The 26,454-nt window shown below is 46.0% G+C and overlaps 1 protein-coding gene across 5 annotated transcripts in view; it reads right to left on the bottom strand.

Annotated features, from left to right (window-relative positions):
- Nucleotides 1–26,454, bottom strand: part of LOC141735819 (phospholipid-transporting ATPase ID-like) — a 91,735-nt gene that overhangs the window by 50,908 nt on the left and 14,373 nt on the right. For 4 of the 5 annotated variants that reach the window (XM_074569093.1, XM_074569092.1, XM_074569091.1 and 1 more), the window contains 2 exons: nucleotides 20,646–20,724; nucleotides 7,981–8,039 (listed from right to left, as the gene is read on the bottom strand). In XM_074569093.1, the coding sequence (XP_074425194.1) occupies nucleotides 7,981–8,039; nucleotides 20,646–20,688 (102 nt within the window). In that variant the 5' untranslated portion in view covers nucleotides 20,689–20,724. Of the gene's footprint in view, nucleotides 1–7,980; nucleotides 8,040–20,645; nucleotides 20,725–20,939; nucleotides 20,957–26,454 lie in introns of those variants that run through there. The other variant, XM_074569094.1, reaches the window with a different exon arrangement.

Here is a 26,454-nt window from a genome sequence, read left to right as displayed (position 1 = left end):
TATTTCAGGATCATGACTGTTGTTTGATACACACCGTCTTTTCAGACACTGGGACACTACAGACCTCAGGGTAAGGACAGAGAGTATCATAGTGGATCTTCTCTTTATTCTAGAATCTGTAATTAAAATGAAGCACCAGAAAAAAAGAATTCCTCATAATCACTGCGAAGATTTCTCATTCAACAACTAACTTGTTCACGGCCTTCAGGGACTAAGGGAATTTCAATATTAAATGATAAAAAGAAACTAGGGAAAACTTCAGCTTTTCCAAGTCAAAGCTCTGCATTCCCACATCAAGAATACAGCTGAAGCTCTGTGTAGGATACACTGATGTTTTCATGCAATAGTCCAGGGCTGTGTGATTTGACAGCTCAGGCTCTCGTTTGACTACAGAGAAATCTCAGTTGGCCTCTGCTCTTGATCTGATCCTATTCCGTGATGCTCGACACCCTCACACCCTGTCACTCCTTTAGAGCTGTACCAGAACCTGACTCTGGGAAGCGAGGGGTACTATGGGAACCTGCAGGACCGCAGTCTGTTAAACAGTCCATACACAGCCACCATTTTACAGAGCGATGCCTCTAACGCATCACCCTGCTTATCTCCCCCATGGTCTGCCTTCAGTGAGGGAGAGTCCCATATGGGAAAAGCGATGGAGAGGAAATATCTTTGAAGCAGGAATTAAGAGGCCTTACAGGAGCTTCTGGTTCTCCTATAGATTTATAAAAATGAAACATCTCAGACAAGAAGCACTATAGATTCCCAAAAATAGGAATCGGGAGCATTACACTTATTCCCAGGTCTGCCCTAGATTTCTGGTTGACCACGGGCAGCCCCTGTGTGCGCCTGTGTCCTGCATGAATAGGCTGGAGCGTGGTTACCCACCGTCAGCCTCAAGCTCTCCAGATGCGAAGCTTGACACGAGAGCAACATTGTCTGTGGGTGAGGGATTATTCTCATCTGCTCTTTTCAGGGGCTAGATTCACACCTCCTGGAGGTGTGACTCCACCGAAATGCTGTCCCTAAGAATAGTGCTCATCGCGCCACAGTTACACAAGTCCAGATCTGGCGGATGAGCTGTTACTTTGGGGGTGTTTTCAGAAACCTGCCTGTGACGTCTGACTGCGGGCAAATGCTCAGCAGATGGCCTCTACCTCTGTTCGCTGAGCAAACAAATTATCTCCTTGCTATAAAAGTCACTGGAAATAAGAGACAGCGCTGCATTTGTAGCCAGGTTACAGAGGCTAAAGGGTGACACCTGGAAAAGGCAGGGTATGGCAGGGTATTGACCATATGACTTTATTCCCCTGGCTCAGTTACTAGCAGCCGGACAACCTGGCTCAAAGCAAATCCTAACAAAACCCTGGCCGTCCCACAGGGAGGTGTTGTGCCATGACACCTGCCAATTTCACTGGTACCTGTGTAGCACAAGGTACAGACCAATGAAGCAGCTGAGAAGCAGAAATGTCTTTCCCAGGTGCTTTGACAAATCCTTGCAAGGAGGTGGCAGGAGAGCAATTCAATGGCACCTTGCTTAACTGCAACAGCGCAATCTGAAAGCATGCAGCTGCCGTATGCAGCAATGTGACTGCAGGGCTGTGAAAATGTGCTCAAGGACATCTTTAATAAATGCGCGTAACAAGGCAAGCAGTGCCACAAAGGCTTTGTTTTCATAGGTAATACAGAATAGCTAGGCTAGATCAGTTTTAAGGCTACCAAGTTCACTGCCTTATTTCTGATGGTGGGTAGCAGCCCCAACTAAACAGAAGACTGAGAAAGGCCAACAGGATGATGACGGGGTTCATCTGGTCCTTGTAAAGATCTCATCCTGACTCCCAGAAGTAAAAGACTGGCCGAACATCAGAAATAAAAGGATTTATATCTAACCCACAGTCCTCTTTCTTTTTTTTTTTCTTTTTTTTTTTGACAGTTTTGGGAATTTCTTACATATGCAACTCCTTGACCTCCTCCTGGCAGCAATAATAAAGTGAGTTCCAGGATCCCATCACATGTTGGGTATTCCAGGAAAATCTCTAGGAAAATGTGGTAGCTGCTTGTGTTTTCCTATGCTGTTCCTTGTACTTGGAGTCATGCTGTTACAGAGTTGTCAATCTATGTAAATTAGTGTGGTGAGTGTCCTTGTCATGGTGGGACAGAGGAGGACATGGAGGCAGAAAGACACGGTGAGGCTTGACAACCTTGTGCCATTGGTCATGGACAGGCCAATGCACGGGATCTAAAGGTCTTGTCTCTGTCATCTCTTGACTACGTTGTCTTCTCCTCATGCTCAACTCAGTACCTGAAGCTGCTGCCAGATGGGCATGAGAAGGAAGAGGAGGGCAGAACACTGCTGAGTGGTGCAGAGGAGGCAAACTCCAAACCACTGTACTCTGTTCATTAAGGTCTGGCACAACTGGTCTGCCAAACAGTACGGTAGGAGTTTTGTCTCCATGAGGTTTAAGATAAGACGAAGAGTAGAGGACTCAGTCCAAAGAGAGTTTATGGACTTCACTGCAGCTCATGTCTGGCACAGCCCAGCCTTTCCGTGCCTGTCAGGGCCCTAATGGCCTTGACCTCACTTGGAGCTTCCATCCACAACCCCTGTCCAGGGCTCAGGAGCTCCACCTAAGCCCAGCTCTGGGCTTTCGCTCCTTGACTGAGCTATCATGTAGGAGTATCAGCCTCCAGCCTAACATTTGCCACAGTCTACCAGATGGGCCTATCCATCCCTGCCTCCTGGATGAACCTTGCACCTTGCAAGGTACAAGTCTTGTCTTCAGCCCTGTCTCCCACTGCTCCTGACTGGGCTCCCAAGATGGACCTTGGACCTGGTTCATCACCTCACCTTGTCTGGGATGGGCCCCATTACTAGCATCCTGCCCTGTGCCCCCTGACCAGATGCTGCAGGACTGCATCCTGGTCAGTGAGGGCATTGCCTGCACTGCCCTCGCACCCTCAGCTCCCAGCTCATCCCTTCTCATAGCGCAGCCCTGCTCTGGCTGCTACCTGACAGTGCCTCAGCTGGTCTTCGGATGAATCCAACACCTTCCTAAATGCAGAAGGAGCAGTGCAGGTTCCTTCTGTAGCTGTTCTTTCAGGGGTTACTCAGATCACTTTTCTCATGATCAGACAACACTCCTTTCAGCCTTGAGTGTGATGAACAGTGGGAAACATCTGCAAGTTGAGATGGGAAGAGAGGGCAGCCATTGCCACCATCCTGACCACACTGACAAGGTCCTTGAGGATATCCCACCAGGCATACTTTTCAGAAGCATGCAAGTGGAGGAGGTGGAGAAGGGTCTAAGCCCAGTACCAGAGCTCCTTTCTCTCCAATTAAATTTCAAAGAGATAAGAACCCATCTGCGATCCAGCATAGGGCAGTGTGTATTGGCCATAGGAAGTTGTATACATCCATCCTGTTTCACTAGAGAATTCATCATGTGACTAGGGAGAACAAAAGCAGAGTCCAAGCAGCCCCCTCAATGCTGGTCCTGAAGAAAGGATGTTGGTTTGACCCTAGATCCTGATCCAAGATGAAATTTGTCATTGACTCATGGGCCCTGCATTTCCTCTCCTGTTGTCTGAAAGCCAATTTCAAAGTTGTTTTCACAGCCCTTCATGACGTCCTAGGGCAGCTGTGCTAAATTCCAACGTGAAAGCGAAGGAATAAAAGGGAATTGGGATCAGAGCAAACATTAAAAGTCTTCAGAAGAGATTTTCTTTTGTGGAGTGTTGATAGAGAAAGAGCCCATTGTGGTGGATCCACACGGGGCAGTCCCCTCTGCAGCTGTGCTGGGGACAGTGCAGGCAGACTGGGGACAGTGCAGGCAGATTGAATTGCCTCAGATAAGAACCTTGATTAAAGCCCTTAAATCTTGCTGGACCACATCTGGCACCCTGCTTTTCACTCTATTTCAGTCTTTACACAGGCAAATCTCTTACTGAAGTCAGGAAGGATCTTCCTGTCTGCAGTGTGAATAAACACAGGATTAGGACTTGACTTTTCATTTTTACAGACCTGTATTGCGTCCATTTTTGTGCTGCATTAAGTGCCTTTACATGCTACTCATTCACACTTGGTTTCTGAGTCATTCCTAACTAATTTTGTGAGCTGGTGGGTAGTACATACCTTCATACTCAGCCCTTCCAGTTAATTGCACAGCACTTTGTTTTAAAGTTTGTTTTGTTTTTCTAAGCTTCTGTGTTCTTGCTGTGCAGGACAAGGCCAAGGATGTCTGGGGCTGCACCAGTCTGAGCGCGCTAGTTTCAGCTTCAGTCTTCGCACTAAGTCCAAATAAATCCTGACCTACCCAAGCACTGCCACAGCCACTGCTTGAAGCTGCTGCCCTCAGCCATGGGCACCTGCTGTTACCTAATCACAGCAAAAATTATCAGAGGACACGTAAGAGGCTTCTTCAGACAAAAGACACTTTCCTCATCCTCCTCTCAGTCTGTACTGCCTCCGTTCATGCAGGTGAAGGAGACCACTCCAGTCTTCCATGAAACATTTCATGTGCCCATGGGGTGCATTCAGTTCTTCTGAAACTGTCCCTCCACCTCACCACAAAGCCTTTGCGTTAAGGGGACATCTACTAAGTGCAGCTCTTCTCTTCCTCATGCTACCCTATTAGTCCAGCCTCCCACACTGTCCAACCCTCCTGCCTGGTGGTGCTCAGCTAAAGAGGCTCCATGGCTGGAGCAGCATGGCAGGGACACACTCCAGCTTGGCCTCTCGCATATTTTCTGGTGAGCTCTGGGAGGGAATTTGCCCTTCGAGGTCTGCAGCTCCAAGCGTGACGGATCTGGACATGCCCTTGCACGCATTGGCAGACTCCTCTTTCCGCCGTGCAGCACCAGGTTCCTGCAAAGCTGGTTTGAACGTATTCATGAGCCTTGCTTCATACCAGGAGGGACAGCTTTCAGCAGCTGCCAGAGCTGATATCAGACTCCACACACAATAGAATTTTCAAGTTTTTCTCAACAACACTCTCCTCCCTTCACAGATATCCTGTAGACTTTGCACCGGGAAGGGACAATAATCACCAACTATTCAAAGACAACACACCCACCTCCGACTGTAGGTTCCCACTTCCCTGTTCTCACTGAGACTAAACAAGGACAAGCATCTCTGTACCTTTGATCTATGCCTACATAATAGAAACTCTCTTTTTAGTGAAAGGGTCAAACCTTCACACCAACTGCGACATACAGCCTGGCTGCAGCAGTAAGGCAATACACAATGTCTCTTTTTACATTTCCCTTTCTTTTCCTTAGTGGCATTTCTCAGCAACTGCCTCACCCGAAAGAAACATTTACTGCCTCACCTAGCTTTGTTACAAGAACCTGTTCTATAGGTTTTATGGCTAACATGGCCATAAGTTACCACATAAAGTAAATCTCACTCCTGTGCTTTCACTGCCTAAAATACTTTCTAAGCTTTGTTATAATGCTGGGTTTCCTTCCAGTTTCTCCCCAGTGCCCCTTTTATCCGGCTCAAGTAGCTATTGGTGCAACCTTCTTTGGGCCTCAAGAGAAGACAACTCCTGTGCAGGAGGACAAGGACTAATGGTCTTTGTGGGACTGAGAGCTGGAGGACAGCTGTTCTCCTGGCTCTGTAAAAAAGACTCAAATCACCATGTGGCTGTCCATATATGCCGATTCTCATGCCAAAGTGCTGAGCACCACAATGGAGTCCAACAATTCTATCATTTACTGTGCACAGGCCAACTTCAATACATGAGGGTGGCAATTCATCCTGAGGGAGGACTGTGGCTGCAGGAGACAAAAGTTATTCTGCCTAGTCAATGTCAGCATGCTGAGAGACAACTGCTGTCCCTGAGCATCCCAGGGCAGGCTCCAGCATTCAGGCAGTCTTGGTCCCCCTGGATCCCATCTTAATGCTTAGCAGCGCAACCCCACAGCATTCAGACAAATCGAGACAAAACGAGAGGAAGGGGCCCAGATTTGACCCTTGCAGTGGACTACAGGACTGGAAGAGGTAACTTTCAGGGCATCATGCATATGTTGGTGGTAGGATACCAGGAGACCATCTCCCTTTTTGGCATCTCCAGATGCACCCAGCGATCTATAGCATGGGATCTGAAGCAACTTATGAGCAAGGTTAGTCCTTTTCATACATCACTGACAATGTCACTTTAAAAGTCCTGAACTTTTGCCAGGACTTACTGAAAATAAGCAGCCCAGGAACAATGTGCAGCCCTGTACAGTTCCGGCAGTGCTTGCATCATCACTTAAAGTCTTTTAGTATCTCACCACCCACTCACCACTTCAAGGCTTGGCTCTTTCTGGACAGTTTTCTAGATTTCCTAAGCCGCAGTCTACACTGGACTCCAGAAATCATAAGCCACAGAGGGGTAGGATTACTGAAATTCATGGCCAAGTTTTAGCAGATTATATTGAGCTGTTTTTTTGGCTGCCTCCACTTTTGTACCTAATCAATAGACCCTTACGGAAACCTTCCAGCGGTCTCACAGTCCTCTCCTTAATTTTGGTTATTTGCAAATCCTTGGGCATGTGAGCAATCAGCTGGGAAGCAGTGACATGCAAAGCCAATCTTATGAACGGCTTCTCACAGAAATAGGCTCAGAACCAGAATTGTTGCTTGTTCTCTCTACCCTGACATCATTGAACACCTTCCTCCTGCTTCTCTGCCCTACTGCTGCACATAGTCTACATTGCAATCATTCAATGGAAGACCACAAATCTGTAGGCAGTGACAATACCCACCCCAGTACTCTACTGGCATGTTCTGTGCAAGTGAAATGCACTTTGCCAACCTCAAATCACCAGGCTTGATAAGGCATTCGTGCTGCATAGTCCATTACGTACATTAACAACAATGCATTTCATATTCAGGACATGTGCAGCAGCTCTGTACCTAGGAAGTCTCTCACCTGTGTTGGTTAGTTCGTGGATGAAACGTGACCACTGAAAACCATCCAGTCCATGCTGCCAACAGTTCAGCTACGTTAAGATCTTTAGTCAAAGCTGTTGTCAAGTCAGACTTGTAATCTCATGAGAAATTAAAATGTTCTGAAATGTTGAGTTTTTCCAGTTCTTACCAATTAAATACTTGTGATGTTCCTAAACCAAAACATGATTCAAAGGAGCTCCTCAGTAAAACTAAAGGATGAAAATTTCACCGTTGGAATTCAGATATGCAGAGGACAAAACCTGACAAAATTCATTTCAATATCAGTTGGCAGCTGCAAATGCTTTGAAAGAATGTAGCTTCAGGATTGACTCAAGGAGGAGACGACCTTGCAGCCAGGCAGTACAGGTCCAGCAACTGAGCTAGCCCTCCTCTGCACATAGCGTCAGCAAACGGCCCACAAGCTTCAGAAACGAAGTTGCCCAAGGGGCTGCCTGGCACCATAGCCTGGCAGACTTGGGTCACAGCCAGCCCGTGTCACGGTGCTCCTTGGAGTCACAGATTTCGTGGCACGATGTGATCCTAAGTAGGCTGTTAAGGAGCTGGAAATAAAGCTGGCAGGAAGCCACAAAGGCCAGATTGAAAACCTTCCTGCCAGTGAGGATTTCATTGCAAGAGCTGAGGAACTGACACATTTCCTTTCATGTTTTACTTTAAATGGAGACACGTTTCCAACAGAAAAGTCCCCCCAGGTTCCGTTATTAAAAGGCCTTGGATTCTGATCCTGCAAACACTTTGACTCACAAATAATTTTCTGGAAGTGTGTAAAGTCACTGCATTACGCTCTTCCAGCATTCGATCTCCTTCGACTGCCCATTTGCAGGGTTGACTCTGAAGGCAGAGCTCCCTATGGCTAATTCAATGATGAACCTTCTCAGATGGTTCATCTGGCACGTGCTCGCCTTGTTTGCAGAGTCATAGCTGACGTGTAGTCGTGTCACCCCATTGAAACAACACTCAAGACATGAAGCAGATGCAGCTACATCTGTGACTACATCTGCATGAAACAGCACATGCTGGTTACTTACAGCATATTCAAACTGCAGATTAAAATCCCGGTTGTTTGCTTGAAGGTGTCTCTCTTCCTCTGTAAAGTAAGAGAAAACACATCAGACATGCTTGAAGGTAAACAGAGTCAATACAGTCATGAACGAAGTGCCAGAAAAAGCAAGCAGAGCTGCCAATAGGCAATGTCATCAGGAATTTGTGCTCTGTGTAACTGCCCCATGTCAGGGAACTGAAGAGGCTGGTGACACCGATAGAGCAGTGCTGTGGACTGGTACCATAGCACTCTAAGCCCATATTCTGAGTCTCCTCTGCACACATCCCACTGCAATGCCAGCACTAGTTTTACAGGTTGTTCCTTCTCCTGAATAAGAATTATCACACAACTAGTGGTGCTCACTACTCCTGCCCTGCTCCATCTCTTCCCCTTGAAGTCTCTGGGCCACACTCCCAGTAAATGTCCTAGAAAGCTCCAGTGATGGCTGTTCTTCAGACTGATTATACCAGGACTGCAGTGTCCTTCCCCTGGAAGAGTTTTTTCCCCATATTGTGCATAAAACTCATGACTTCAATTTAAACAAATTATATCTTCTCCTGGGATGGTTAACTGAGCTCTTCTGCTCCCCCTCAGTTCCTTGTTCTACTTGCCAAGGACACAGAGCATAGACAATTCATTACGTATTGAAGGCTATTATGTCTTCTCTTCCCAAGGGTAAGTGACTCCAGTTTCTTCAGTCACTTCTTATGGGTCAGTCTGTGAGGAATAGCGTCATTCTTGTGGCTCTCGAGTGGACTTCCCAGCTAGTTCACCTCATTCTAGACACGCAGGGCCAAAATGGGCCATAACTTGGAGCTGAGTCCTTACAAAATCTGAAAGAAGCACAAGGGACACTCCACCTATCTTGTAAGCAATGCATATTTGACATGGGAATTCACCTACAAGTAATTTAAAACAATATCCTTATGCATCACTAGCACGCAGCTGATGGCATTCCAGAATATGATCCATTTTGGCAGATCCTTTCTGTCAGAGCTGATGCCTCATCAGGCAATGCAAATCTTTCATTTGTCCTTGCTGAACTGCATCCAAATTTTTTCAGCCTACATCTCCAACTAATCGATTCTAAGCCTATCTTTCAGTGCACTTGTAGCTCCTGCCAGTGTGGTGCCATTCATAGATTTACTAAGTGTGTTCTTTATTCTGCCAGCCAAGATGTAGAAGAAAATACTGAATAACAGACTCAGGATACATCCCTGATGAATCTCTCAAGTTTCATAATCAGTCCTTGATAACTATTGTCAGTGTATTTTTTTTAATGAAAATTTTTTCTGGCACTCACTGTATGTATGGTGATTTTATCTCGAGCACGTATCTCCAGTTTACTTGTAAAAATGCCACCAGTGTCAGTCAAGATACATGACAGCTATCTAAGGCTTTTTCACTAGCCCTCTGGCTACCACTAACACAGAATTAATTTTGGTTTGATGCAGTTTTTCAGGTCTGCTGGCTGTTAATCGTCTCTTCCCCGCACAGTTACTTTGAAGTGGTTTGTTGGGTTGTTTCAACCTTTACCCAAGTAGTGAAGCCAATATATCTATAATCTCTCAGCTTTTCTTTTCCCCTGTTTCAAGATAGAGGCTCATGCTTGCTCTTTTCCCAGTCATCTGAACTTTGCCTGTCTGTGCACCAGAAACTCACAAAGGCAGCGTTGCTGCAGGCCATGTTCTACCTTACATAGCCAGCCCATTCCCTCTTTATTCCGGCCCAAAACCTCCCCCCTCCTCCTCTGTTTCTGAAAACTATTATGTTAGATGTTTAAAGAAAAAAACAAAAACAAAAATAAAAACAAAAACCAATCAAACAAAAAACCCAACAAATCCAAACCCAGATTTCTTAGCATTATTTGCTAGGCTTTTTTTTTCACTGAGTAGCAGTGAAAACCCTCTTTGATCTCCCTCTTACTAGAAGGGTTAGAGAAGCCCAGAGTTCCCAACTCTTACAGAACAACTTTTATTGCCCTTTAAGTCCTCAATAGCTTTTCCTTGCTTTGAGCTTTTGACACGCAGTTTATGCTGGATAAAACAAGCTGCTTTGCACCTTCTAGAGGCATCCTTCCTCTGCCTGAAGTGAATGTGGAGTTTGTGATTTTGCCATTTCACTCAGTCTTATGAGCCTTTCCCTGAAAGATGATAACTCATTCCCATGCCCTTAATATCAATCATTTAAGGAAGTGACAGCTCTCTTTAATTCTCCCTCCACCCTAGATTTCTTTCCCATGAGATCTCAGTTACTAGTTCTTCATATTTACTGAAGATTTCCTTCTTGAAGTCCATTTTAAAGACTTTGCTATTGTCACTTTTTCCTAAGTATCATACCATCATTTCATAATCATTCCTGTTTACGCTCCCTCCTGCTTTCACAGGACCAGCCAGCTCCTCCCTGTTGGAGGGAGGTAGTTCTGGAACAGCCTATTCTCTAGCTCCAAAAAAACTCTTCACCAAAACGCTGTGCCAGATGAACAGGTCGTGTTCCCCTACAGACCACTTCAACTCTGCCCCTGCATAGTTAGAATTCCTCATTTACCACCATGCCCTGTCTCTCAGAAAACTATATTTATTTTTTATTTTGTTTTATTTTTTCACAAAAGGCTGCCCTTCTTGGTTTGCTCTGCCCATGTTCCTTACCCTTGTAGCATTACTCAGAGATCTGCAATTTGTTCATCTCTTTCTTCACACTGGATCTCCAAGCACATGAACATACAAGGAAAACATCTCTTCCCTTGCCACCCCTGTTACCCTTCCAAACTAAGCTTTATTCTTTTCTATTATTATTTCAGCCTCATGAGTTATCCCAGCACATGTCTATTATACCTATTAAATAATGTGTTAAGACATCTAGTTCTTCCTGTTTATCCACTCTTGCATTAGCAAGTGTCTCAGCTATTCAGTGCGTTGAACTGTTAGCCTTCCTCCCTTCCTTCCAATAACCCTGTAAATAACACAGCATCCCTAATTTTTAAGGCTCTTTTCAGATCACCGCTTTTTTTCTCTCTGTGGATTGTTTTCATCAAGAGCTCTGATTACTAATATGACTGTGTTGGCAGGTAAATGTCCTTTTCCCTGCCTTCAAGCACATCTAGCTGTGTCAGACATTTCCAAATTGGCTCCCATCTACCCTGACTGGGTGATTCATACCAACCACAGAGGCTTCATTCAAGACCCTCAAAGTCTTAACCCTTCACTGCTTTCCTCAGACACATTTTTCCCCTCTTTCACAATGAGGAGAACAATGTACAAAGAGATCAGAGTAACTTGTCTGGTGTCCCATAGGAAAACAGAAGCAGAGCCCAAGAGGTCCAGGCTTGCAGAGCTTCAACTATTGTGTCATGTGCCCCTTCAGGAATTTTCCTGAGAGCAACCAGTATTATCAAAGCAGACGTAAGATAAGGCTGTTTGTTAAAAACAGAACTTCCCAACACTCACACGTTTCCTGCCATACAGTAAGTGCTACTCTGGTTCCCTCCCCAGGGGCTCCGAGTCTGGTCCTGGAATAAGTGCCACAGAAAAGATAAATGGCTTTCACGTAAATAGGAATAGATGAGAAAGCCTGAAAACCTGCCGGGCCACAGAGGCGTGCTCGCAGAGCCCATGCTGGTCCTGGGAAGGGAAACCAGCAGGCAGGGGCAGAGCTGTCTGCACGCACCATGGGCTTGCGTGGAGCATCGCAAGCAAGCCAAAGACGTGTGGCGACCCTGAAACGAATGGCTGAGCACCCTCAGGGGACAACCTTGTCCGTGCTGCTCACAGCAGAGGACAACATTGCCCATGCTGCTCACAGACAGCAGGACTGCCCAGCTGCCTCACCAGAAGGAGCGATGGAAGCGCATGGTGGACAGAGAGGCACGTAGACATCTGGGCTGGAGCCCTCTGGGTATCTACACTCTTGCTCTGAAGTCCTCCATGACTTTCTGTTTTTTGTACACAGGGCAGCCCTTGAGGGGACAGAAACAGAAAGCCAAGTGCCGCTGGTAGCAGTTGGAGGTGCCGCGAGGTCCTTTCCTCTTCCCAGGGCTGGCTGGGGGAGTGAGGAGTGTCCCCCTTCCTCAGCCTGACCCCAGGGTCTGTGCAGCCAGGGAAGAGGCACTTTACACAAAGGATCTCAAATGCTCCTAAAAAGAAACCACGTGTGCACCTGCTCCAGTGAGGGAAGGAGCCTGGCTTCTCACCATGGTGAGAGATGCAGTCTCCAAGAGGAATGGCTTTTATGTGAGACACAGAAATACCTGCAAACAGCTTAGGGATGGCACAGGAACATGAAGCAGCGGGACATAAAACAGCAAATGAAACTCACTCAAGACGTCACTCTCCTGTCCCTGATCATATGGTACCTAAGGGCAGGCTTTCTGAAGGCCAGCTAGGAACCTGGTTCAAAACTGAATGGAAAGTCTCTGGCCTGCCGTAGCCATCCATTCCTGTCAGAGCTGGTGTCCCCAAAGGGCAAAATATGAGGCTAATTTCTAGAGGCAATATTTTCATTTTCCTTACTGAATAACAGCCAATACCTTTGGCTAAAGCAAGAGCAACCACAACTAATTGCAAAGGGCACCTCATCCAACAACATCAGCAAGCAGAACTTCCTCTGCTCTGTCTACACCAAAGGAGAGCTACCACTGACCACATGCACAGGGCAATGGTGCCTCAGTGGTTTTATTTTTACCAGCAGACGAGAGTGAGTTCCTACTGCTGTGTCTCCTAAACCAGCGGTTCTCAACTACAATAGGCCAGACAACTCTTACTTGTTTCTGGAACTGTTTGGACAAAAATGAAGCCTCTTCAATGACCACAATAAACAAAAAGTTAGGGCAAGTCAAGCCTCACCCCAGCTGTGCCTGGAAACCACAGCTTAGGGTATTCTGGCTGTAAATCCAAGCACGCATGTCTTATCATGCCCTGTTGATTCTAAAAGCATTGAGGAAAAAGGGAGGGGAAACCTGAGTGGCTATCTGATGAGAAGTTTTTAATTTCTTGAAACTTTTTTATATCTCTAAGAAACTCAAACTTTCTGCTTCTGCAAACTGCAGTCAAAAATCACTGGAAAGAAGGAATGGGATTTTTGCTCCAAGTTATCATTTCACTGCCACTATTTTAAATTATTCATCAGTGGAAACTCAGCGTACATAAATATGGCTTAGTGCCCAGTTGTTGGTCTAACCACTGAGACCAAGTCACTGGGAAAGTGTCTGTTTTCTCAGGCAGACAGATTTAGGAGCTAAACCACAGAATAACATCTGTATGTAATAAAATTAAACCTATGCCAAAAATCATCTATAAATGTAATTGGCCGGCCTACCAGCCTTCTGCATTTAGGACTGCTGCACGGAAAAGTCCTGCAAAAGGTTAGACTCAAGATCTGGTCAGACAGCCTGGAAATTTGTTTCTGGTTTATGCTAAGGAGCATGTGCCAAAAGCAATGCTTTCAACAGGCTGTTGGAAAAGTTTTGTAGATATTAGGTCTTGTGGCTCCAAGAAACAGGAGGTTAAGGTCTGCCTGGTTTTGCCAAGTCATACACAAACTAAGGCCTGATACCTCATGCACGAAATGAACACAGCCCAATTAGGGGAGTGTTGGCGTAACTGAGCCTGACAACAGAACAGAGACAACATAAACTCTGTAAAAATAATGATCTCTACTCCACCCTTTAAACAAGCGACCTCAAGAGCATGAACACTGCCCTGGACCAGCTACAAAGAGTGGCCTCCAGGAGCTGAACTCCTCTCCCCAGCTTCCCTTGCAGCGTGGCTCTCAGCAAAGCTATTAACCTTACCAATGCCAAGTTGTGAAAGCTGTTACACGGTTATTCTGCTCCCAAGGGCACATATTTGACCTTCCTGAGACTGTATTTCAGGTCTGCCCTGCAAAAGGCTGCAAGCAGTCTCAGAAGACCTCCACCAGTCGCAGCACAATTTTTGTTTCAGATCTCATGATGTGCCTCCTTCCACTGTGTCCCACCTCCCTCTTACCTTTGTTGACTCTACTTTTGGGCATGTCATCACCATTGTGTGACCCAGCTTCGGTACCACCTTTCAGCGAGAGCACAAGTGCCACCCATCATCCAGCACCCGGGCAACCACCCATCTCTTCACAGCCAGAGGAGTCCTAGCCTTTATTTCTGGTCTTTACTGGGCTGTTAGTCTGCACAAGTAACTGAAGTCTGCCACGGTGCGTTGGTACTTCTGTCCTCCCCCCAAAAAAGAGAATTTACAGTGTCCACTGAAAGGCAGCTCCATGGGAGAGGACAAGTCATTACATACTGTATTAGACAACTAGAATCACTGCTTCTAATTGTATAACTTCTAGGGGGGTTATTATACAAGTTATTATCCAAAATCTCCTTTTAGCTTAAAGCAATGATTTCCCCTTTTGCAATCATGACAGATGAAGCATGCAACCAGTTTCTCGATTTGCAGGCACTGTACCGGGGCAGAGTCACTACTGTCGGGTCAAAGAGAACAGGACTATCCATATTTTATAGCCGTGATCTCATAGCATTTCACACCCATAATACAACAGTGCCTTGCTGGATTCGGAGCTGCACCAAGACAATTCTACCCAAAACCAAAGCCAGGGATCTTTACCTAAAAGCTCAACATTTAGTGTGGATCAGAGGACAGGTGGGTGAAGGGAAGAGCCATACGACAGGTCTGAGCCTCACACTGGTTACATATCTACATTTCACAGCCAGTCTGGGACACAGACAAAAGCCAAATCCTCGTCATCCGAGTGCCGACCTAGCGCTGTAACCCAGTGCCGGGGTGCCAGCTGCTCCACGGCACGAAAGCGGAGCCCATCCCTGCCCTGAACCCCAGCCAGAGCCTGGCAGGGTGCAGCGAGCATGGCTGGGGCAGGAGGAGCGGTGAGAACCTGGTGGGATGGAAACAGGGAAGGGGAAGGTCACTGCCAAGCCCTGCTTGGAGCAGGAACATGCCCAGCTGCCTGGCAAACAAACGTGTTTTTTATTATTGACTCAAAGGAGGGGCTCCCCAGTGCTCCATGTTACCAAACTGCACGTTTTCGACATGTAGATGCCTCTTCCACTACAGAGCCTCTCTGGCTGCTGTGGCTGAAGAGGATTTATGCTGGCAATCACATGCATTTTCATCTCTGAAATGGACTAGATTGTACTGAGTGAGAGGGATTTAATTAAAAAAAAACAAACAAACTGTGGCAAGGCCATTCAGATCCACCACCATAAATAATCTTAGCCCTATTCCCTCTTGCTTGTTCCTCCATTATTAAATAAAATTTTTCTTTATCATGTCTTTTTGCCTCAAAAGACCAAGGATCCTCCTTCCTCCTGAAGAAATAAAATGCAAGAAGTGTTGAGACACATTATTTGCTTATCTTAACTAAATAAGTTTTAATTAGAATAAATTACTTAGGGTTATAATATGGTGAGATTTATGCTGTTTGCCTAGCTTTCCCTACCATGAGTCGCTAGATTTGCTGAAGCCTTTAGGGTGTAGTAGAGTTAATTTTCTTAATAATTTTCCTAGTGTTGTGTTTAGTCTTTTAGTATGCGGAAAATGTGGATGAGGCACTGATGTTTTGGTAGTGTTTTTCCCAAGTCTGGGAACTTTTCAGTTCCCCACGTTCTGACAGCGAGCTCAGCTGCACGAGAAGCGCAAACCAGGAGATAAGGAGGCGACACCCGTCAGCAGAGACTGCACATCGACAAGGTAAGAGCAGTCAACAGCCGGCCTGCCTGGGCACAGAAAAAGACTCCAATAAGGTGTTGGAAGACCCCAGACCAAAAATTGCGGGGGTCACCCGCTGCGAAGGGACCCTGGTCTGAGCAGCGACAGACTCGGGTGGCGCGTGTGCGACTCCTTGGGTAGCATGGGAACGCTCGGGCAGCGGCTTCTTCTTTAAGGAGAAGTAGACTTTTGTGCTCCTGGATTGTGCCTGTTGTGCCCAGTGCTGAGCTCAGCCTGCTGCTGGCGCTAAACAAACACTACATGGCAACTGGAATTTGCCAACACAGGTGAGACATTTCATACATCCCTGGACCAGGTATTAACATGAAATTAACTTTTTTCTGGCATCACTCACAGAGTGCCCGCTTGGGAGATGTATTGACATATCTCCATTTTCATATATCAAAAGTAAGGTCTGAAATAAAAATTTTGGAGGGTGAACTGGAATTATTTCTGCCTCAGGCCCAGTACATTTTTAGTATGAGGTTAAAGTTCAATCCTGCCCTTTTCTAAAAGTGGTATTTGATATTATCATCATAAGGAGAGAGAAAATAAGAAAAGAGGTCTCCAAAAGGATGCCTCAGCTTTTCCCAGCATGTACTACACCTGTGGTCAAACAGCGCCCTTGGGATACAGGCCTGGAAGAAGTGCCTTAAATAGAAAATATTCCCTTTTAGGTTATTCTGGGAAGAGACAGATGCTGCCTCATCTCTCCTTTTCCCTGTCTCCTGCAATCGTACCAGTTCTGGTTTTCCTTCGCTTCCTCCTCCCGGTGATGTCTCACCCACCTGCCTTGGCTCTGGGCAATGGGTGGGGACTCACCATGTCTCAGAAATGCCTTGCAACAGGTGATTTCTCAAGAAGCATCTACCTCTTTCCACGTTTGTTTTCAGTCCGCTTTAGAATGAAAGCAGGCATTTTCCATATGCAGCAGAAACTCTGTCTCTTCTTCATTTTGGATAACTCTGGTTTTGAAAATTGTATTTTTTCAAATTTGATTTAGAACTTTACATCACTTCGTATGCTGTTTTTTATAACAGTACTGCACAGTATTTAGATCAATATCAGAATGTCAAATAAAGCAGCTGAAATAGTAATTTATTTTTATTTTAAAAACTAGTCTGATAGTGACTTGCTGGCACATATAATTTCCTTTACTAGAAAACAGTGTCTCCTAGACACGCTGGTAATGCCACAGCTTGACACAATTGCACATGTTTTTAATAACAGCGATACACAGTGATAGGAAGTGATGTAAAAAATCATAAAAATAAACACATCTCTGAAACGAACTTCGAGAAGTTTTTCAATTCACAGTTATTTCCCTCGTGGGAAATTATGTAAAAATAAATACATTTTTCATACTCAATGTCTGATGTGGTAAGGCATTTCCTATCAGATCTGAATGGGAGTCCCAGAAGGCAAGCCAAGCCTTATGTCTGTAAGGCCAGTCTTGGGCTGCCTTCTCCATAGGGAGCTGCTACCCCTCTCAGGCTCTGCCCGGCGCCTGGCTGCTCAAAAAACAGATGCCCTGGAGAGAAGACTGTCCCTAGCAGCAAGAAGCAAAACGCAATGGAGCTTCCCAAAAGCCCTGGCTCAATTTATTTCCTTCCTCTTCCTCTCACAGTGCCCCTAGGTTGGGCTTATGGAGACGAAGCTGCAGCAATGACTGTTCTTGCCAATGACTGGAAGCACATACCCTGAGATAGGGTTATTTGTGTAGGTGAGTCCTCCCTGCTCCCTAGTTCTGTTGGTTTCATAGATGGTACTTGACCATACCCATCCTCAAGATATGAGCATCCAGACTTGAGTAAAGCTGCCATGGGGTCACTCCAGTGACCAGAGATGTTCCACATTTATCAGCCATCGCCAAGGCATGATCCTTATTTCTTCCCACATAGTCCATGAGCAAAAAGTCTCCTCATTCCTCTTTGTTTCATCAATGTCCATTGTAGGTTAAACTTCCGTGGAAAAGATCTCAGGCCTCTTTTCCACAGAAACACTCCTGGTGCTTGCATGAGATGTACTTCCCCACTTTGGCTTGAAGAGCTTCACTAAGGTTCAGTTGTCTAGGAAGTGGTTTCCTGCAACAGTTTTTGTATGCCTAGGAAGTGGTTTCCTGCAACAGTTTTTGTATGCCTAACATGACACCACATATTACTGCTCCACGGAGCTGAGTTTTGGTTTCATTCCTGATTCCTTGTACATAAACTTAAACATAAAACTACAAAAAATTTGATTCTTATCTCCAAGAAATTTAGACCATGTAACATGACTAGTTAAACTATACCTATCCTGAAAAAACTCTCCTAATTTTGTCTCTGTCTCAGCTCATGTGAAAAAGCCATGTCTTGCTGGGGAGAAGCTGCAAAATATTACTGGTTCTCATGGGAGTGATCCTGATCGCAGTTTCAGCAGCTGGCGCCTGAGGTAATCCGTCCCCTCCCATGAAAGTTATATCATGACCACGGCTCTTCAGTGACGTTAACTGTCGTCCAGCTTTGTTTCTGGAATGGAAATTTGGTATTTCCATGGGCAGTACTGTCCCTCTGAGATAAGTGCATGGGATGTTCCCCGCAGAAGAGCTGCGCCTGCTCTCAGGCAGCACAGTCCTGAGGACTTCTACAAATACAAAGGCTTATAAACTGTTGGATCAAAATAGCACTTCAACCCTGGCATTTACTCCAGTGAAATGTTTGCAAGAAGGAATCATAGCCGTTTCAGCTTTTGGGCTGCAACACAAAAGAATTAAAAATAAAAGCGGAGGGAAAAAATCCTCTTTTAGCTTCCTGTTATGAAAGCTCCTCATTCCCTGATCACCCCAGCTTCCCTTATCCTTCTCTGAACTTCCTCCAGTTTGAATTCATTGGTTTTGAACTAGTGATCAAAAGTGCATAAAATGTAAAAAAAAAATTATCTTTCCCTATATAGTACGGGTTTTATATCTAGGAAGATCCGAGTTTCTTAGACACTTGGTCGAAGGGGCAGATAAACGCTTCTCTGCTAAAACCCAGATACAAGGCCAGGCAAAACACGATTTTTTCCTAATATAGCAGCATAATCTTTTTGACAATCAGAACAGCTACTGCTGTACAAGTGGGGATGCCCTGGGTGGATGGTGGCTCACAGACAAGCCTGTGCTCCCTCATCTCCAAAGCCAAGATGGAGAAAGAGACCTTGGGCCGGCAGAGACCCCTCCCTGTCAGCAATCACAACCTCCCCTCCTGGGACTATCAGAGCAGCAAACGGATGCCCCTGTCTTAGCACCAGGAAGGGGAGACAGCAGCACAATTGCAAAAAAAACCAACCCTTGGGAAAAAAGCTATTCTATCTCCGGAACGCAGGGAGGTTGGGAAAAAAATAATTTCATGTCAAGATATAAGTAGGGGACCAATCTCTGCGTTCCTCAAATACAAGGAGGAACACCTTGGACAGGAAAGGCTGGAGGCTTTCTCTCTTCACAGCGCCTCCAGACATGGATCCCTGACCAGAGATCACACCCTGGGCCTGGAGGTGAAGGGATAAAACAGGAGACTTAGTTGAGTGGCTCCCCCTCCAAAGCCCTGGTACAGATGAAGATGCACCTTAAGAGGTTGCAGGAAGCTGGCCCACTTAAAGGGTATGCGAGTAGCCCTCCAGCTGGACTTCTTCCAAGTATTCATCTCTGCAGGGATTTCTGCTGCAAAGTCTGGTGAAGACCATGCTGCAGAGAACGGCTGCTCCCTATCTCCACACCCATTTATTTGGGTGCCATGTGGAGCTCACAGGGAGGGAATTTTGTAGGCCCTGGTTTCCCCTCCAGCATTAATGTTGCCCTCAGCAGCTGCTGGGGTGCTCTCAGGGGGCATCTCTGTACTTTGCTCTTGGAATCATAGAATCATAGAATGTGTTGGGTTGGAAGGGTCCTTTAAAGGTCATCTAGTCCAACCCCCCTGCAGTAAGCAGGGATGTCTTCGACCAGATCAGGTTGCTCAGAGCCTCATCCAGCCTGGCCTTGAATGTCTCCAGGGATGGGGCCTCCACCACCTCTCTGGGCAACCTGTGCCAGTGTCTCACCACCCTCATTGTAAAGAACTTCTGCCTAATGTCTAATCTAAATCCACCCTACTCTAGTTTAAACCATTGCCCCTCGTCCTATCGCTACATGCCCTTGCAAACAGCCCCTCCCCATCTCTCCTGTAGGCCCCCTTCAGGTACTGGAAGGGGCTATAAGGTCTCCCCGGAGCCTTCTCTTCTCCAGGCTGAACACCACCAACTCTCTCAGCCTGTCCTCATAGCAGAGGTGCTCCAGCCCTTGGATCAACTTTGTGGCCCTCCTCTGGACCTGCTCCAACAGGTCCATGTCCTTCTTGTGTTGAGGGCTCCAGAGCTGGACACAGCACTGCAGGTGGGGTCTCACCAGCGCAGAGTAGAGGGACAGAATCACCTTTCTTGACCTGCTGGCCATGCTGCTTTTGATGCAGCCTACTCTCCTTCCTACCTCCCATTGAAGGGAATATCTGGACATCACCATTAACACATTTCATCACCAGAAGTCTGCATCAGACCTTCATGATGTCTTGCTTCTTGGGTATATTTTATAAACTGCTTTGAGAGAGGGCACTATGCATTGCGCCTCTGCCCACTCCAACAAGAGATCCGTTTAGAAAGGATGCCAAAACCCAACTTCCCCAAGCCAGTCATGTGTCATGACAGAGCACAAACTTTGCAGCCTGTTCTTTTTCAGACGTGCCCCCGTTCACTGGCACACAGGCCGCAGCACTCCCCCAAAGTAGTACGAAATGCAGGAAAAGTAAAGAAAGTGTGCCTTCCTCTGCCTGCCCCGCAGGTGTAAGGCATGCTCCCAAGCAGTCTCTCAAGGGCTCGCACGTGTGCTGTATTTACATTCCTTATGTTGTCACCCGTGACAATGGCACTACCACACCGCACTCACCTTTCAATTTCTTCTTTCCAAATTTCAATCCGAATAGAGACATCCCCAAACTTTATTTTAGTCCAACTCCATGGAACTTCTGGAAGAGAAAAGAGGAAGTAATTCACAGTGGGGGTTTCTATCCCTGCAGCACGACGTGATGCAGCTCATACATGTAATTCTGTCTCCATAAAATGGGAGAACCAAACTCCTAAGCACAGTGGCCACCCACTACAGTTTGTCACGTAGTGTGCTTTAAAATGCAAAACCATCTCAGGTTTGCAAGTTGCACCGCATCAGTGTGGGCTACCTTACCTTGGACATTTTGATCTGCTCATCTCCTGACATGGCAGAAAGAAGGGGCTGGTGGAAGAGAGACAGAAAAGGATATTCCTACTACCTTGGCCCTATATGAAAAGGAAAAATACACACACACAGGGCTTGTACTTGAGGTACAGAGGAACTGTGTGACTACCCAGAGCAAGACCAGCCTCCCTGAAGAGGGGGAAGCAGCGGGAAGCACTGGTTTCCTGTACATCTGCCTGTGCTCGACATGTGCTGGCTCACGCTGTTGTCCATCTGCTGGTCACCCTCCGTGTTTGGGGTGGACTAGCCTGTACGGCTATGAATAAATTTTTTCCCCAACAGGCTGCAAACTTCCTGGCCCAGAAGCCTAAAGCCAGGCACCAGAAATACATTTAAGGCACTGAATGTATCCTGATATGCAGAGGAATTCAGCTTTAAATGAAACTTGTCTGTAATTAAACTTTCTGTGTTCCAAGGATCAGTTTATATAAAGTACTTAATAGTGATGTTGACGCTGACGGCCTGTGAAGATCTGTGAGAATGGGAAATGCCGGCACTGCCTGACTGACGGGGAGCCTGAATCAACAGGATTGCTGTACCAGTCGCTTAGCTGGCCAGTGGAGCCAAGCTGAGACATTTGAGGGAATTGCAATTTACCTAGAACAAGTTTTCTGGGTGGCAGAATGAAGTTTTTGCACTTTATTCTACGCTATCTGCGCAGAGCAAGGGTGTCTAAGGAGACAAGTATAGCAAATACATCGTTATTTTGGAAACACGCAGACGCGAACACTGCCTATGCCACTGCCCAAATGCAAGCCTGACACAACATCACTGAACCATGCCCAGTGCAAGCCCGGGCTTCAAGTCTTTTCAGAAAATGAAGGTAAACATTAAGGAAAAGTCTACAATCATTGCATAGGTCAAACATTTCTGTGCAGATCTCTATTCCAGATGCTAAAGCAAAAGCTATATTTAGCAGCTGCCATTCAATGAGCCTGAGATAAGGCAAACAGCAGCAGGTAAGCTGCGGCCGGCCGGCCAACCAAGTGCTGCACACCCTGAGCGCATCGCAGCCCCGGACCTGCTCTCCCTGCCGCTCACCACCGTGTCCAGGAGCCCCTCTGTGCCCACTCTGCCTGACGGACATCCCCCTTCTATTCACTCATCTACAGCTGGTAGTTTCTGCCCACCAGAACAAATGCTTTGGCAACACGTCTCCTCAAAGTTTCCTCTGTTCATGGAGCTAAACCGCTCAAAGTTACAATATTCAGTGTCACAACTTAAAGCTTTCTCAACCCTGCTGACCAGCCTTACTTTCCATCCCTAACTGACCTCAGCCTGTCATTTTTAACATCTTCCATGGTTTAGAATCGCTATTATGTCTTACAAAACCCTCCTGACTAGGACTGAGAGCTCCCCACAAGACGGTGGGAGGAGCAAGACACACTGCCCAAACACCCAGAGGGAAAGACCTCAGATTTCCTGGAGCACCAAGAGACACAGATCTGATCATCACTGTCCCCCGGCAGTGCAAGGATGCCAAAAGGCGGGCTGCTTGTAATCATCATAGGGCTATACTGCTGTACTCTGGATTTTGCTGTGTTTGCCAAATGTTTTAGAAAAATTGTGCGCAGCTACCAAACCTCTCCCAGCTGTGTACTCAATTAGCAAGGCGTGTAATTTCAGCAGAGGGGGAAAAAAGGATGTTTATATTTGTGGGGGAGCGGAGAAGAGAGGGTGGTTATAAGCCTTCTTTCAGCAGCAATAACACGAAACAAACAATAGAGTTAAGATCCGCGTCACACAAACAAAAACCTGAAACTTCCTTCAGCTCTGACACATGGCTTTTGTTAATTACTGTGATTCTTTAATCACTAGTTTCTGGTGTGACTGCAGTATGACAACAAGACTGCAACAATACACTATTTTGGCATGGAGGGCGTCTTTAATTCCTTCAGCTTCTCAGTGCATCTGATTAGGATTGCATTCATTGAACATCTTCACTCGGCAGCAAACGTTAGTCACGATCATGGCCAGCACAAATACCCTTCCAGGCTCACCATTCCCATAAACCTTGTCTTTTAGGGCAGGCACAGGTGATAACTTTGCCATATCCATTTGTACCAATTATGTCTCTGGTATGTCATTTTGATCACACAGATTTAGCATAGCCTCTTACTTGGTTAAAGCCCAGGAGTCATAAATCCTTCCCAAGCTGACCTGACCCTTTATGCAAAATTCAGTTCCTTGCTTGCCCAAACCACAGTGTCGTTTGAGAATGTGTCAGTATTCAATGGGCACACACACAATGGCATTAAGGGCTTGACACACCCCTATTGCACTGAGGTGTACCCATTATTTTCATAATATTGCAAATATATCCCTTTGCTCCTTTGTTATTGACTCACACATCTAATCCTCATGCTCCTTTGCCTAGCAAGCCACTCTCACGCTGGCTGCAGCTTCTGTCTGCCCGGTCTGCTCACACCCCAACCTGTGCCAGTACCTTCATATTTCCAGGAGTCTGTTTTCAGCCTGATAGTTCACTGACCATCGGCTGCAAGTGTAAAACAAACCTAAGCGAATGACGGTGGTGTTGTCCCTTTTGGTGGTGCTCCAGGTCCTGCTCCCGTTTGTGTTGGTTATCAATGCTTCTACAGACAGATGGGGTCTCTTGGCTGACCTGAGCTCTGCCTGCCTTTCAGTCCCAGGTCTTTTTCTCGGGGTATTTTGGACTCTCGTTCCTACCTGCAGGGTCCAACATCTTTGCACCTGTATCTATCAACAATTTCCCTCAGGATATTTTTCCCCACCCAGATTCCACTGGTGATCAAAATGCACATCCCTGTTCAGTTTTCTTGACTCTGTTTTGTTTTTTTCTTTACTTAATCTCTCTTTTTTCTTTTAAATGTGAGATTCAGTTTCTCTTCCAAAATCTCAACGATGGGTCTTCAGCCTCCTGTCACTCAAAGACACTGCTGCGGTTTCAATTTCTCTTTGCGCTTTCTGGAAAAAAATGACCTCTCACATGTTTCATTTTCTCGTGGCATGAAGTGCTTTTCAGATTTTGGTAAGACACTTTCACAGCCTCTTATTCCTGAATTAATTGAAAACCCATAAAACACACAAAAACTTTCTATAGTCAGAAAAAAAAAGGCAATTTCCTGTTTGCCTTCAATTTCCCTGGCACAAGCTATTTTCAGAGGCAAAGTGAAGCACTGCTTCAATCTTCTCAAGTTGCCTTCCACAGTATATGTCAGCCCTTCTGGACTTTTTTTATGTTATTCCATTTTCCACTTGATTATTTTGTGGGTTTTTTTTCATTTCTGTTTACTCCAGGTACCCTGTGCTCTTCATTAATCAACAGGGGCTCACATATTTGAGTAACCATGCAGGTCCAACTGCTCTGCTTAACAGGACACGTGTTACTTCCCCATGTTTCCAAAGCCTATAGCAAAAATTATTTAAAGCTCAAATTCCCGGTTCCTCATTTATGGGAATTTGGCGTTATAAGCTATGAATAAATTATCGCTTCTCGCTATAGAAAGGCTTTTTACCTACAATGCTCTGCAAACTGTCTCACTAGGGCTTACATTTCTCCAAAGACAATCCACCTGCTTTATGGCTACTGACAGTTTAATCATGGGCTCTGAGCACTTTAATATCCACAGCAAGAAACTATTTTGATGCGTCTTCAATAGGGAAGGGATGCTTTCTCGCCAACCACACTCAACCTTATTTAAGAGAGACAAGAGCCAGATTTGGCTTGAGAACACAACTGCAAAGCTCCTCCTGCATGAGAGGCAGGTTGCAATGAGCTATGGCTCGTGGAATTTGCAAAGGGCTACAACCTAATCCAAAACCGTGGCTTGCTAAGGGCTGTGCTGCAAAACAGGAGGTGTAGGGAGGCACTTCCCACCAGCCCAGTGATGAGCAGCAAAATGAGAAAAGACGTGGCACAACTCGGATGAACAGAGAAGAGATGCGGCAGATGGAAAACATGGCTAGTTTCTTGGCCCTGTTTCTCTGGATGTAGCTAGACAATACATCAGATCCAATGCTGAATACGGATTAGAAAATACTTGATGCTTCTGCTCCCATCTTATTGTTCCCAGACTCTGTGAAGTGATCCATGTTAAATACAATCATTTTTGGAAGGGTTATTTTAATCCAGATCATGGGGTGCAGTTCAGTACAGAGAGAAATTCCTGCCCAGGCAGTGGTTGTAGCAGATCTGAGGGGGCAGCAAGTTGTGCCATAGTAGTAGAAGCATGTATCCAGAGTCCAGGAGAATTAGGCAGGAGAACATGATTTCTTCAGTCAGTTTTGCCACCAAACATAGTGTGGTATGTATACACTCTAAAAATGTAAATAGCCCTGTCCAGGTAAAAATTCAGAAAGCATACCATACCTCCACTCACCAGCTTTCCATGACAGGTCAGGTTTTGCATATGAGCAAGACTTAGAAGTTAACTTTTATTTTTTAATCTGTGTTCAGCTGATGGAACAACCACAAATACCCACAGGTCTTAGAAACCTTTTTTTTTTTTTCCCCCCTTCTTTTTCAGGCTACAGCACTAAATATCCAACCAGTAGCTCAGTCTATGAGAAAGCAGATCCCAAGCGCTGGGCATCGTGACAGCCAAGGTTCAAGACTGCCTGTGCTGTCTAGTGCTCTTGGTGGAGTAATGCCGTTAAACACCATGAGACGAACCAAATCAAAGTCCCTAAATTTTGAATGCATATCACTTTAAACTGGTTTTGGAGGCACAACTGGGAAAACATCAAGGGTTTAAAATACATTAGGTCCTCAGACTCCCTGTTTTCTCCATGCCTTAGTTGCATGCCTGACGGGGTGCACATGTATCGTGGTTTTAGTTGGGACAGAGTTAATTTTTTTACTCACGTCTGATATAGTGCTATATTTTGGATTTGGCATAAGAAATACTTTTGATAGCGCAATGGTGGTTTTGATTGTTGCTAAGCTCTCAAAGCCTTTTCTGCTCCTCACACCGCCCTGCCAGCAAGCAGGCCGGGGGGGCACAAGAAGCTGGGAAGGGACACAGCCAGGACAGCTGACCCCAACTGACCAAAGGGATATTCCATGCCATATGGTGTCATGCTCAGTGTGTAAAGCTGGGGGAAGAAGAAGGACGGGGGGGACATTTGGAGTGATGGTGTTTGTCTTCCCAAGTCACCGTTACAGGTGATGGAGCCCTGCTTTCCTGGAGATGGCTGGACACCTGCCTGCCGATGGGATGCAGGGAATGAATTCCTTGTTTCATTTTGCTTGCGTGTGCCGCTTTTGCTTTACCTATTAAACCACCTTGAACTCAACCCACAAGTTTTTTCTCTCTTTTACTCTTCCGATTCTCTCCCCACCCCAACTGTGGGGAGCAACTGTGTGGTTCTAGCTGCCGGCTGGAGTTAAACCACGACAACATGCTCAGGCGCTAACGCAGGAGAGTCACGATCACTCCCAGGTATCGCAGAGAAGGACATCACAGTTGGTGCAATGTTTGCT

Source organism: Larus michahellis, chromosome Z (genome assembly GCF_964199755.1).
Source record: "Larus michahellis chromosome Z, bLarMic1.1, whole genome shotgun sequence".
NCBI lineage: Eukaryota > Metazoa > Chordata > Aves > Charadriiformes > Laridae > Larus > Larus michahellis.
Note: the sequence above shows the minus strand (reverse complement) of the source record. Positions and strands in the feature narration are given on the sequence as shown.